The sequence below is a fragment of the Meles meles genome, chromosome 12, assembly GCF_922984935.1.
Source record: "Meles meles chromosome 12, mMelMel3.1 paternal haplotype, whole genome shotgun sequence".
NCBI lineage: Eukaryota > Metazoa > Chordata > Mammalia > Carnivora > Mustelidae > Meles > Meles meles.
This window is the reverse complement of record NC_060077.1, coordinates 72,456,300-72,470,516: the sequence shown is the minus strand read 5'-3', so window position 1 is coordinate 72,470,516 and position 14,217 is coordinate 72,456,300. Positions and strand designations below refer to the sequence as shown.

The window sequence follows — 14,217 nt, the reverse complement described above, 5'->3', positions numbered from 1 at the left end:
ATCATGTCTTTCTGGCACCAAAGACAGGTTTGTGATCATTCAAGCAGTACTGTTTTTATGATACTGACGGCCACGAGAACGCCTTCAGAGGGACACACAACATAAAGCGTTTCCCAAACTGTGATAAGGAAATCCTTTTGAATGAATCTGTGCTTGAGACTAGCTTTCCATTTTGAGAAATACTGTGGGTCAAATGAGTCAGAGATATCCCACGGCAGACAGAAGGGAGGTGGAAAGCAGCTCAGAAGGAAAAGCTAGGTTATTAAAAATGAGCTCAAAGAATTATTGATAGGGACACGTAAATTAAACCTCAACTTAAAAGATACCATTTCTTTACCTCCAGATTCCTAAGTTATAGTTCATGGCTCATTTCTGTCAAATATCTGACATGGTATTACAACCCCGACATCTCCTTAGCTAGTTCTCTAATGTTTGTTTCAAGAATTTGACTTAAACAATTCAATTCATGTCATTAATGTTGATAAAGCATGTTCACACTGGGAGTATAATTTTTAACTTGCTGTGTATTTCAATAGGCCTGCAATTTACATCTTGGGGTGAGATCATTTTTCATTGTACAAGACTGACCCCACCAGGGGCGCCTGGGTGGCTCAGTGGATTAAGCCGCTGCCTTCGGCTCGGGTCGTGATCTCAGGGTCCTGGGATCGAGCCCCGCATCGGGCTCTCTGCTCCGCGGGGAGCCTGCTTCCTCCTCTCTCTCTGCCTGCCTCTGCCTCCTTGTGATCTCTCTCTCTGTCAAATAAATAAAAAAAAAAAAAAAAAATCTTTAAAAAAAAAGACTGACCCCACCATTGTAGGATCTAGCACCCCTGGCCCCTTTTGACTAAATTTTAATGATACTCTTCTCCAGCCCCCACTCCATCATTTTGACAAGAAACACCCCCATAATTTCTAGGGGAATGGTATCAGCCCCTGCTGAAACCCACAGGTTTAGAATGAACCAGAAAGTTCCAAAAAAAACATTAATTGAATTGATAAACACCTACCTTGACCCTGCATTCAGTATTTCAGCAAACAAATTGTGATTTAATATGCTAGCTTTAATCCTGGATGTATAATGTCTCATTACATTCTTCTCTATTCTGTTAATAACATGGACAGATTCAACAAACTGCTAAAACACCATTTTTAGCCAAGAGGGCTGAGCTCTCTGTACTATGCCAACAACACCAATAAAACTGGGCAGAAGCAAGCCCAGAACTGCATGGGGGTATTGGCTTATATCTGAGGCAGCAACCACAAAACAAAAAGTATACCTGAATAGTCTATCATTTTGTCAAATTTGGTCTTTAAGAAAGGTGCTGGTTTTTTCTTTCTTTTTAAAATGATTTATTATCAAAAAGCTTGCTCTCTCTCGCTGCTAAGTCAGTTCAGCAATGCAGCTCTATCCTTTTTAGGATTATTAGAACCCAAATAATCTTAGACCAAAACACCAACCACAAACACCACCACCACCACAACAACCAACTTGACTGCTGGTTCAGTAACATATTCACAGACATGTAAGGATGCGTTCTGGAATACCGGGTTCATTTCTTGATTGGAATGCCAATCACCATAAAGTCTTCGGCTAGAGTCACTTCTTGGAGATCTAACACTGATTCGGCTTGCTTTTTGAGTTCTACAATCCCATCTGTTTCTCCTTCTCTGGCCAAGGCAACTGGTTTGTACCTCTGACTGAAGTGAGTCAGAACTAGCCTCTTTGCTTGGCACAACTTTGCAAACGTGGCTGCCATCTGTGGTGTGCTGTGGCCGTGCTCCTTCGCTTTGTCCATCTGCGTGTCATCTAGGGTTGCTTCGTGGATCAACAGGTCTGCCTCAAAGCACAGCTTCACTCCTCCATCACCCACAACCCCAGAACAGTCACCCAAAATGCAGATTTTTCTTCCAACAATAGGCTTTTTTAAGACATCTTGGGGGGAAATTGTAACTCCATTTTCCAGAACAACAGAAATTCCATTTTTCAGCTTCCCATAGGCAGGACCTGGCGGCACACCTAATGATGGAGGGAGATAACATCACATCATGGGAATGGAATTTATGACTTGTTGAGAGAGTCTGTTTTAACAGCATAGCAAATGGAAAAGGCATCCAATTCTTTTCATAATTGTTATAAATATTTTACTACTCGTGGAAAGCTGGAATACTTATACATTTTTAAAAGTTCGGTGTTGGCTGTTGATATTAGTGATGCCCTAGTACTTAAAACATCTCCCAAGCACACGTGTCAGATGAGCTTTGAGCTTTTAAGTCCCACTGAGACTCAGACCTTCTTACAATCACGCTACCAGCTTTGATTCCCTGCTGTGAATGGAGTAACAGTTTCTGAGACTGCTTTATTGAACAAGCTCATGTTTGAGTAAATTTAATGAGTCCATTTACATAATGACAAAGTACCTACAAACTGACTAACTTACTAAAAAAAATGGTTTGAGAGGATCATTTGGATCACAAGATCAAGGAACATTTCTGACAATCATACATAATCAATCTTCTTTGTGGACAGAGGCAGTTCCTCTTCTATTAATTATCTTATAGTCATCTAGAACAACATGTGACCATCACTTTGAGCAACACCTAACAAACAAACAGAAAGTGTTCATTAATTGCAGCATGCACCCTGTTTAAAGTTTCCCAATATAATAGTATTTCCACAGGTTTTTAGATAAGAAAAAATACCTTTGGCATAAGTCACTTCTCTTCATTATTTAGTATTTTGTTTTAGTTGGGGAAGAAGGAAGAGATTGTATAAAGAGACAAATATACAAAAGACACCATCATTGTTTTTAGGGGCTCTGCTGTGGCCATGAAAAGGAAGGCAGTGATGCTGTGGGTAGAAGGAACCTGGACGCTGCTTTGAGAGGAGTGAAGACCCCCTCATGCAAGACAGCCTGGCCTGGAGGAGGTACAAAGCCTCAGAGGGGGCCCGAGTCTGTCTCTGTGCGCTAGCTCCCGCCTATGAGGAAGCCAGGCGTGTGAAACAGCTGAGGCGCAGTGTTCTGAACATCAGATTAACTTCATCAAGGTTGAATGAGTAGGCAAGGTTGACAAAGAAGGAAAACCCTAAAAGTAGCTGGTTGCAGTTGCACGGCTACCAACTACAGTAAAAATTCTCGGGCCAAAGAGGTCACCGAAAACATACTTCAGAAGGAAGACATGAAAACATAAAAGCCTAGACCTAAGACAACTACCACCACCTTGCCAACCAAGATAGCTAGCGGAAGGTAAGACAGACCAAAATGTGGATCCAGGGAGCTGAAGAGAAAAGGATTCACATATATACGTGGGTTTTGGTCTGAATAGCATCTTTGGGCCCCACATATTTCCCTTAATAAACAAACTTTGGGCAAAAGACATAAGTGGAGAAAATGTCAGTTTTAGGCCTGGGAGACAGAAAACGAAGGTTATGATGACACTTCCAGCAGCTTCAGCGAACAACAGCTTAATCGATGATGAGGAGGGGAAACGAAACAAAACAAAACAAAAATCACTTACCAAGGTCTTTTAGTTTCTGTGCATTGAGTTTACCTGGGCGTTTCTTCTCCACAACTGAAAACCCAAAGGAGGGAATTCGGTGAAAGAGGCGAAATGCTTTTACAACAAACTGTTCGTCATCAACCAAAAGGTATGAGTTTTCTTCTGAGTCTAAAAGGATAGTTCTTCCTTGTCCCTCTTTGGGATGGCTGTCTGTTTTATTCACGTGCATAAATTCTTTTAGTTCTTCTGGAGGACACTGATCTGCTGTAGGCACCAGCTCGTGGACCACGTAGGGGAAGACCAACTCTGTGTGAGAGAGTTCCATGGTTCTCCAGATAAAGTCTCGAAGTCCAGCAGGGCCATAGATTTCAATAGGCTGTTTGGTGACCACAGAGCCACTCTGCAAGCTGATTGTGCAAAGGAGGCCAGGAAGGCCAAAGAAATGGTCTCCATGAAGATGTGTGATGAAGATCTTGGTAATTCTCCCTTTTGATTGAGGCAGAGAAATAAAATTTGGAATTTTTCCAGAAGTAAAAACCCATGCAATGTTACTTAAAACACCGAAAGCAGCAAAATGAATTTGGAGTTCTATTTATCACCATAAACTTATTTCTTTATATTTTGCTACATGATTCTAGAAGCAAGAAAGACAGCCTGTATGGTTTTAATAAGATATAACTTTTTTAATGAAACATCTTCAAATTACATAGTACTGCAGTTTTAAGAGTTTTTCCTACATTATCTTCTTGCTGAAAGAAAGGAAAGGGAAGAAGGCAGGCAGGCAGGCAGGCAGGTTGAATGAAAAGAAAAGAAAAGGAAAGGAAAAGAACCGAGAGGAGGGGAGGGGAGGGGAGAGGAGAGAAGAGAAGAGAAAAGGAAAGAAAAGGAAGTAATAGAGAAAAATAAGAAAGTGCACTAAAATAGTTCACTTAAACTAGACAGGCCTCAAATGTCAAAAGCATCTGACAGTTACAATGCCCTCTACTGCTTCCTCTGAGAATAACAAATACATATTTCCAGCAAAACAAATGCTCCCCTGGCTCCAACCTGACCAACGCTTGAACCCCAAACTACCATTTAAGGACTTGCCACACTGGACGAGAGATTAACTAACCAAGAAAAAGCCTGCCTGTCTGAGTCTGAAGAGGGAGGAGAAAAAGGAAGATGATGAGGCAGGAGGGAGGAAGAAGGAGGTGGGAGAGGATAGGGGTGAAGAACCCAGAGGGGAGGTGGGCAAAAGACGCTAGAATGTAGATCAGAGGGCGGATCCCCTATGGTGCTTTGTAAAGGTATGTGGGCCCATCCCTTCTCTTCAGTGTGAGCTAACACAATGTCTTTTTCAGTGCATACTGGCTTAGGTTGTAACTTGACTTAGCCAATGGTAAACTGAATTTACAGTTGGTATGTACAGGATGCCACATTAGCATTTTTCTGAGATGCACCAAGGCATTTTAAGATTAACAATCACAATTAACACAATTTTGGTATAACAGAGGCTTCTAGTCCTAGCTTCATGTGGAACCTATTTCAAACATTTGATACCATAAGAGAACAGGACCAGTACACTGATACCATAAAAGAATAGGAATAGTTTTTTGCGAAGTGATTTGTTCAGCAACATCAAGGCAAAAGTGTTCTCCAGGTAAGCCTTCCAGAGTTAGTACACCAAACCCAGGCCCCAGGGGCAGGAACAATAGATTGGGCAGAGGCTGATTTGATATCTAGAGTATTCTGATGCACCCTGGAAGTTTCCTCAGTATGCTCTCTTTAGTTTTCTCTTTTAAGGGCTTGCTTTTACTGTCTTTAGACTTCTTGTAATCCTTTCATTCCCCCCTTCCTGCTGTCCAGGCTGCTGAAGCACCCGTAAGTGTGACCTGAGTCCTCTGCAGACAGAACTATGATGGTTACTGAGTCATGACCTCATGCTGACCTTACAACTGCAGAGTCCAATGTTCTGGGCCCTCTCCCTATCTAGCGCACAACAAAGGCAACACTGAACACCAAAACAATCTGTGAGCGCAAAGTCAGTGAGACAAATTAAGTCAAAAATTTCTTCCCACAGTTATCACAGTTTCAGGGAAGACAAACATTTCATTTTTCAAGAAACTTGATTTCAGAGGGAGAAGGAATGGCAACCATAACGATCAAAGTTAAGACATGCTATCAAATGAAGAAAGCAGAGTACATGAATTCCCTTTCACTTGAGAACAAGGAAGTTACAGGGGTATATGTCATCCACAGAGAAGTGGAATACTAAACATCCTTTAAGAGAGTACACGGCTCTATTTACCGTCATAGGAAAACTCCTGCAATATAATTGTTCAGTCGAAAAAAAAGCAGGTTACACCTGGTATGATACCATTTCTGCAAACTGTACACACACAAATATATCTATACCATTAACATATCTACATCTATAAAAAAAATTTTACCTATAAGGGGAATTCAGGCTTTTCTTATTTTATGTTTCTGCTTTGTTTGAATTTTTACAATGAGCATGTATACCTTTCCTTTTTAAGTTTTTATTTATTTATTTAAGTAACCTCTCCACCTAACGTGGGGCTCAAACTCACCACCCTAAGATCAAGACTTATATTCGCCTCTGAGTGAGCCAGCCAGGTGCCCCACACGTATGCTTTTTATAATCATTTCATTACATTTTTGTAATACTTTTAATAATCATTTTTAAGGGAAGAAAAAAGAAGGCTTAAGCTTACTCTTTATTTTATTTTATTTTTTAAATATTTTATTTACTTGACAGAGAGAAATCACAACTAGGCAGAGAGGCAGGCAGAGAGAGAGGAGGAAGCAGGTTCCCTGCGGAGCAGACAGCCCGATGCAGGGCTTGATCCCAGGACCCTGGGATCATGACCTGAGCTGAAGGCAGAGGCTTTAACCCACTGAGCCACCCAGGCACCCCAAGCTTACTCTTTAAAATTATGAAAGAAATAGACATGACAAACCCACACTTGTTGATCAGATGCTTGCACATGAGGACCAAGGAAGCTTAAAAGAAGTATGTTTAGATAAATAAAAAGTAATCCCTTATGAAACTCATAAAATATTATTTCCCCAGGAGGACTACAGCTGAAAGGGTTTCAACGGATCAAATGATGGTAGGTCCATATTGTGTTGAGAGTACCAGATGAACTGAGAGTACTCCATTCCACTTTGAGAATGGGGACTTTTGGAATGCTACAGAGTCATAGTTAATGTTCTGTGATTACCATCTTACCTCTTCTCTGAGGCCAGGAATTTTTTTAGCCAGTAAGAATTTAGTAAACTGGGGCGCCTGGGTGGCTCAGTGGGTTAAGCCTCTGCCTTCAGCTCAGGTCATGATCTCAGGGTCCTGGGATCGAGCCCCGTATCGGGCTCTCTGCTTGGCAGGGAGCCTGCTTCCTCCCCTCTCTGGCTGCTGCTCTGCCTACTTGTAATCTCTCTCTCTCTCTCTCTCTGTAAAAAAGAAAAAAAAAAAAATTAAAAAAAAAAAAAGAATTTAGTAAACTAAAGGTTCCCTTAGGCTTTATTTTATTTATTCTTTGTGAGGCTTAGCTTTGCAAAAATGTTTACTTAAGACATATATAGGGGCGCCTGGGTAGGCTCAGTGGGTTAAGCCTCTGGCTTCGGCTCAGGTCACGATCTCAGGGTCCTGGGATCGAGCCACGCTTCGGGCTCTCTGCTTGGCAGGGAGCCTGCTTCCCCCTCTCTCTCTGCCTGTCTCTCTGACTACTTGTGATCGATCTCTCTGTCAGATAAATAAATAAAATCTTTAAAAAATTTTTAAAAAATCATAAAACATATATAAAATATAAAATATTGGAGAAAGGTATTGTAGCAAATAGACGTGAAGTGGTGGTCCATAGCCCCTACCTCTTGATGTTCATGTCCCTCTACAATTCCTTCTTCTTCAGTGTGGGTGGGACCTGTGACTTTTCTAACCAGTCAAATATGGCACAGGGATATGGTGTGATTACATTAGAAGACTCCACCCTGCTAGCAGGCTTGCTCTTGAGTGTCTTTCGTCCTGGCTGGCAGTAAACTACCATGAAGCAAAACGCACATGATCAAGAACCAGAGGCCTCTAGGAGCTGTGCCAGTCTTGGTCCTACAACTGTAAGGATTCTGCCAACAACCCTAGTGAGCTCTGAAGCAGATTCTCCCCCAGTTGAGCCTCTAGTGAGATCTCAGACCTGGCCAAACATGGACTGCAACCCAGTGAGAACCTGAAGCAGAGAACCCAGCCAACCCAGGCCCAAACTCCCTCACCCACAGAAACTATGGATAATAAATGCAAGTAAGACACTAAATTTGTAATCTGATATGCAGCACTGATAAGTGGTACAGGTATTAAATAAAAAGATTATCCCCACACCCAAACCTCTGGCACCCACACTTAACAGTTTCTTGTTTCTGTTTTCATCACCCTACCCCCTCAATCCCTACTGTCTAAAATGTGAAAGATTACAGCCTCCACTCTTACAGGTAAATTTTTTTATAGATGTAGATATGTTAATGGTATAGGTATATTTGTGTGTGTGCGTGTGTGTGCGTGTACAATGTGCATCCCTACTTTTCTCACCAGAGAAAACTTCTAATCATCAGTTAGATCCTAGCTCTACTATTACAATTTCTGGGATGCTTTCTCTGAACACACAGCTGATGCCCCCCTCCTTTGTGCTCCCACAGTACTTAGAAAATAGTTCCACTGTTCTCTTTATCACATTACACTATGTCTATTCACATACCAATTTCCACCACTAGACTAAGAGATCCTTAGATGTTAGAACTAACTTTAATTTAGTCATCAATGCCACACACTGTAATGAATCACAGAAATAATTTCAATAACTATCATTTATCAAGACCTAGTAAGTGAGAAGCACATACTAAGTGCTGAATACCTTACTCATGCATCAAGTGAAGAGTGGTTTATCAGACATCTACTAGGTATACACACAATCTTTGAGCTTACTCTATCATACAGGGGAATACACAATAAACACAGAAACAACTGTTTAAATAACAATCTTAGATACTGATGCTAAGAAATCAATAAAAATAGCACAAAGAAGTAGAATACCTGGGATGAACAAGGAATAACTTAACCCCAGAGGTTCAGGGAAAGCCTCTGAGGAGATGGCATTTGAACTAAGATTTACTGATGAGAGACAAGTACACAGAGAAGGGATTATTATATGTAACTCTTACAACATCCCTTCTAAGTTGAGTTTTTATCTTCATTTTCAAGATGAGGAAAATAAAGCTTAAGTCTGTTGATCTGCTAAGGCTATAAGCCAAGACACAGCTGGGACTGCAACCCAGGTTGGCCCGGCTCTGAGCCAAGGCTTTGTACCCCTGCATTCCTGGCCTGGTGGAGTTCTCTGGAGGGCCTCTGCTTACACCACTGCCTCTGGCTGGCATGCTCATCTTCTCCCCAGCCCAGCAAATCCCTCCTCCTCCGATACCTCAAGGGTCACCTTCTTTGAGATACCTACCCTGATAACCACAAATGAAAAGGAACATCTCACTCTCCTGAGCATCTGCTGCTCTTTACACCCTCTTGTGATACTTACAACTACCTCCTGGTGGAAGTAAGTGTGTACATTGCTCCTCTGCTTCTGGAGTATCCATGTAATATGCCGCATGTATCCCACTCCATCCTCCACCCCCAAGCTTATATAAATCCTTGCTCTCAACATTTACAGGAAGAACAAAAACTAAATAAACAAAGTTCAGTGGATGTGGCTGGATGCCTGAGGGCCTTGCAAATCTGGCCAGGGCTCTAGCACTGAGGTGGGAAGGCAACTCTTGGGGCTATTTCTGAGCAAAAGGCCCAAGGAGAGCCAAGACAATAAATAACAAATAGTCTTAATGAGAGGGCTGAAAGCACACTAACCTGCTTTAAGTTGGCTTTTCATAAGCTGTGTCTGCGTCCCCTCCCCACAGTCAAAGAGCCAGCACTCGCCCTCACACCGAAGGACCAGAGCAGAGGCACCCCGGGTTGGGGAAGGGTATGCTGCACCCGTACCCAGAAATGTCACATCCATAGACATCTTCCACTCTGCAATGAAAAGATCACCCAGGGATTATTACATATCACGGCTCAAAATCACCAAAAACATGTGCTTTTGAGATTTACTGTTATTTATGTTATCTTAAGTATTATTTATAAATTATTCAGAAGAGAGTGGATTCTTGCTCTCTAATAGTTTCCCAAAGAAACACCAAATAAGATTCTAGTAACTCTTACTGGGTTAAAACCACAAATTGCCAAACCTTAAATGACTGCTCATACACACACAAAAACAAGTTAAAGAACTGCCAAATCCAGTCAATTAAAAACTATAGTTGAACCACAACTATTTAATATTCTGGAAAAGGTAAAACTACGGAGATAATAAAAACACCAATGCTTGACAGTGGTTTGGGGAGGAGGGAAGAATGAATAGGTGAAGCCCAGGGGAAAAGGTATTCTTGTGTTACTAGTGGTAGAGGTATACACTGCTTTTGGGTTTTGGGAGAGTAAGCTGGCAATATACATTACCAAAAATAATGATGCTGCTAAAAACAACACGTTTTAACCCACAACCCCATTTTTGAGAATCTACCCTGCAGAAATAAAGGATCTATGTACAGTGATGTTTCTGGTGGTACTTTTAAGGTGGCTAAAATTTGGAAGCCATCTGAATATATTTCAATAGGGAAATGACTGAATATTTTATTGTACATTCAGAACTATTTGTTCAGCACTTAAGTCGGGTCTATAACTCTTGTCCTGGAGGGATGACAATGATAAAAGGTATAGATGGCATGATCTCATTTTTAAAATGTCCTGAACCTCTGCATTTACATAAGACAGAGAAGGTCTGTGTGGAAGGATATACACCATACCATTAATACTGGTTATCTCAGGGGTGAATAAAATGGTGATGGTAGGGAGTGGTTAAGTTTTCTTTTAAATCTTTGGATTGGTTTTGGTTGCAATGAGAAGCATTTGATGTCTTTATTTTCAGTGTATTTTATATTTATTATTTAGTATTGATTATTTAAAAGAAACGTGTCATAAGGCTGAACATACTTTTCTAACTACACATCACCTAATCTTTCGTACCATTTGGAGATAAAATCAGCCCTCCTACCCCCTCGCCCCACACACACTTCACACATACAGACGGTCTCTCTCTCCAACCCATGCATGGGTCTTAGGTAATTGCTAGTGTCCCTTCCATGTGTTACTCCACACTTTCACTTCCAAGATCAAGCCTGCCTCTGATAATTAGGTAATTTAATTTGCAGAGGCTTTCCTGTTGGATCGCAGTTTGCAACAGAGGTGAGAATAACAGAATGTAGAAAGTTAAACATTTTAAAAGCTAATAATGCAGAAGGAATAATAAAATATAATCACTTTGCAATCCTTAACAAATAATGGATCTAGGCCACTGGTACAGGACCCTTGAGCGTATTAGAATTACCTGGAGAGCTTTTAAACCATATCAATAATTGGGCTCCATCCCAGAACAATTAAAAAGGAATTCTGCAAGTAAGACATGTGTTTTAGTATTAAAAAAAAAAAAAAATTCTTCCCCTGTGATTCCAATGTGCAGTCAGGTTTTGAGAATCACTTAGTGAAAGGCTAATGGAGAACTACAAAGAATAGATGAGGCTGACCTAAATTCACTAGTCAAGCAGCTAATCTTAAAAAAATTTTTTTATTATGAAAAATTTCAAACACAAAAGTAGAGAGATTAGTGCAATGCATCACCATATAACCATCACCTAGCTTCAACAATTATCAATTCATGGGCAATCCTGTTTGGTCTATATCTCCCAGCAATTATCCAAGAACACCTGATTAAGTGGTATTTGGTACTTCCATTAGGAAGTTCATGCTCTCTGGCTGACTCTCTCTTTCTGATGTTAACAGCCACTAACGTTCGTTCGTTGCCAGGATTCACTACTTCATTAGAGGCTGCCAAAAGGTCATATTCTCTCATTCTTCTGAAGTTATTAGGGGCATCCTTCTGTAAATCCTGGGTAAATTATTTAGTTACCCTGCGGTGCAATCTGTACAGAAAAGGTCCAGTGACCAATATTAACACCACAAAGAGAAACAAGATCTTATCTAACTCCTGGTGTGCTGCAGTATGAAGGACACAATAACCCGATGAGGTTTTCTTGCCAAAAAGTAGAACCCGAATCTGAAAAAAACTGTAATCTAAACACCAGTTTATTAAAGGACACGACAGGGATGGAAGAAGCAAAAACTGGCATGTAGGAAACGTCACAGAACAATGAATAGGTTTTTTTAACAAGTATAATACAAGGGGGGGGGAGCCATAAGATTAAATGAAATTGAAAGGAGGGCAACCAAATTTGGCATGTGTAGCTTGCCTAGACCTGGATTTGGACAAACTTAAAAAGAGAAAACTGGCATAAAAAGAGAATTGGGAGAAAAAGAGACAATTGGGGAAACGTAAACGCTGACTGGATAAATGATAACATGATATGCTTATTAAATCGAGAATGGCTTTGTTTTAAAAAAGGAGTTATTCTGTTTTATAAACATAAGCAAGTGTTTCGCGAATAAAACGGTACACTCAGATCTGCTTTCAAATAATCCAGTGAGGTGAGGGTTACATGAAACAAGACTGATCTTATTTTCCTATGTTTGAAAGTTTCCATAATAAAAAGTTTAAAAATGGGGCGCCTGGGTGGCTCAGTGGGTTAAGCCACTGCCTTCGGCTCAGGTCATGGTCTCAGGGTCCTGGGATCGAGTCCCGCATCGGGCTCTCTGCTCAGCAGGGAGCCTGCTTCCCTCTCTCTCTCTGCCTGCCTCTCTGTCTACTTGTGATCTCTCTCTGTCAAATAAATAAATAAAATCTTAAAAAAAAAAAAAAGTTTAAAAATGAGCCAAATAATTAAAACTCTTCCACCAGGTCGGGAAGGAATCAGAAGTTAATTTGCTTAATCAATGGTCCATGTTTTGTGACATGCACCATTCGAGGCACCAGGAATTAAAAGCAACCAGACCAGACTCGGCCCGTCTTCTTGAACATAAAAGCAGCCGCTTGCTCTCATGGCTACGATCCACCCTGGATCAAGTGCACATTCCAGCCGGCCGAGAACAGAGCACACGTCCACAGTACTGTCACCTGACACTCCTCGGGCCAGTGCTTCTCGTCCCCGCTGCATATCACAATCACCTGGTGATTCTGGGGACTCAGTACCTGGAAGGCATCCCAAATGACTCTAAAGGTTGCCAAACTGAGAACCAGTTTCCATAGAGGCAGCGCCAACCCTGCAATCACCCTGTGGTACCGGGAGGGCGGATACTGCCTTCCTCCATTTTAGAAATGAAAGAACCTTGGGCCGGGGAGAGACAAATGGGAGAGGCCAAGGCCGAGTCCAGGCCAGAGGCTAGGTCTCCCACCACCTCCGAACCCAGGCTCTCCCCCAAGTCAATGTCAGTCTCGCGATGGAGGGGTGAGCGGCGGCCGGGGCGCGGGGCGACTGGGGGCTCCCGCCTCGGGGTCGGGGGTAGACAAGGCGCGTCCTCGCTCCCCGGCGCTCCCCGGGCCTGGGTCGTCCACGCCGGACCCGGCCCGGGAGTCCGGAGGAAGCGTGCCTGCCCGCGCGCATCGACCCACTAGGCGGATGCGGGGCCGGCGGCAGCTTAGACCCTGGCCCGCCCCTCTCCTGCGCGCCCTCTCCCACTCACCCACTCCCCGAGGCCCGCGGCAGGAGCCAAGGGAGGCGCAGGCCCGCGGCAAGGCCCAGCCGTCCACCGGGCGGCGCGGGCGCGGGCGGAAGTGCGCCGCGGGCTGTGTCCGCGTGTGGCCGCTCTAGGACGAGGCGGAGGTCCGCGCTCGGTGGTGCCCGGCCTGGCCGGCCAGTGCGGTTGGGCTCGGCGCTGATTGCGGGTACCCTCTTGGTGCCCACTGCACCCTCACCCGTCCGCCTTCACTCGTCCGCACAATTCCCTGGGTAAGGTGGTAGTGGTCACCTGTGAGGACCAGAGCCCCCAAAGGGGAAACGTTTGCTATTCTATTACTTTTGTTTTCCGTGTAATATTTTCCAGCGTGCTCCTCGCAGTCTTGTTCCCAATACTTTGTTCCCTCATAGGTTTGTATAATTTCTATTCTTTCGCTGGGATGAGTCTTTCTGTCTTTTAATCACTAAATCTAAACGTTTAAGCCCGCGATGCCTAAGAAAGAGCAATGTGCCTTCGAATCAGAGTTCATGGCAGCATTACTGTAGACCCCGAGCCTCCCTTCTGTTCCACTTTACTTAGGGATTCGCTGCAAGCACTGCAGGTGTGTTCTCTTTGGGCACAGCATAGCCTGCTGGACGCTCGAGTGAAAAGCCCGGGCCTGTTCTGTGCTGAAATTGCACGTGGTGATTATCACTAGGACAAAAAACTCGGTTTAAATTCCAACTTAAAAAAAAAAAGCTATTTCAAGCTCCTATGCAGTGTCAAGTGGCACTGATTTTTGCTTGACATACTTGAGGTGGTCAAAGCAGCCGGCAGCTTCATAGCAGGACTAGAGGTGCTGTGCCTATGGAGTCTTTGAAACCCCCGGAGAGAGGAATCAAGAGCCATGTTGCCCCACCCCCTCTGCTTTGCCCAATAGACCATTACATATTCTACATTTTGGCCTCTTCAAAGCGTTCATTCAAGTATTAATTGAGCTCTAGCTTTGTGGATCGTGTTGTTTTTGA

General features: G+C 42.9%; 1 protein-coding gene across 1 annotated transcript; it reads right to left on the bottom strand.

Annotated features, from left to right (window-relative positions):
- Positions 1–811: 811 nt before the first annotated feature.
- ELAC1 (elaC ribonuclease Z 1) lies at positions 812–13,306 on the bottom strand. Its single transcript, XM_046025105.1, has 4 exons — positions 13,217–13,306; positions 9,395–9,559; positions 3,517–3,984; positions 812–2,017 (listed from the first exon to the last, which is right to left on the bottom strand). The coding sequence occupies exons 2-4, from the start codon at positions 9,549–9,551 to the stop codon at positions 1,551–1,553; spliced, it is 1,092 nt and encodes a 363-aa protein (XP_045881061.1). The 5' UTR covers positions 9,552–9,559; positions 13,217–13,306; the 3' UTR covers positions 812–1,550.
- Between the last annotated feature and the right edge of the window lie 911 nt (positions 13,307–14,217).

Coding starts and splice junctions, on each gene's coding strand:
- ELAC1 (XM_046025105.1), bottom strand. CDS start 9,551: ATGTCTATGGATGTGACATTTCTGGGTACGGGTGCAGCATACCCTTCC. Junction 3,985..9,394: donor GAAAAGCCAACTTAAAGCAG/GTTAGTGTGCTT, acceptor CTCAATCAAAAG/GGAGAATTACCAAGATCTTC. Junction 2,018..3,516: donor ACAGAAACTAAAAGACCTTG/GTAAGTGATTTT, acceptor CTCCATCATTAG/GTGTGCCGCCAGGTCCTGCC.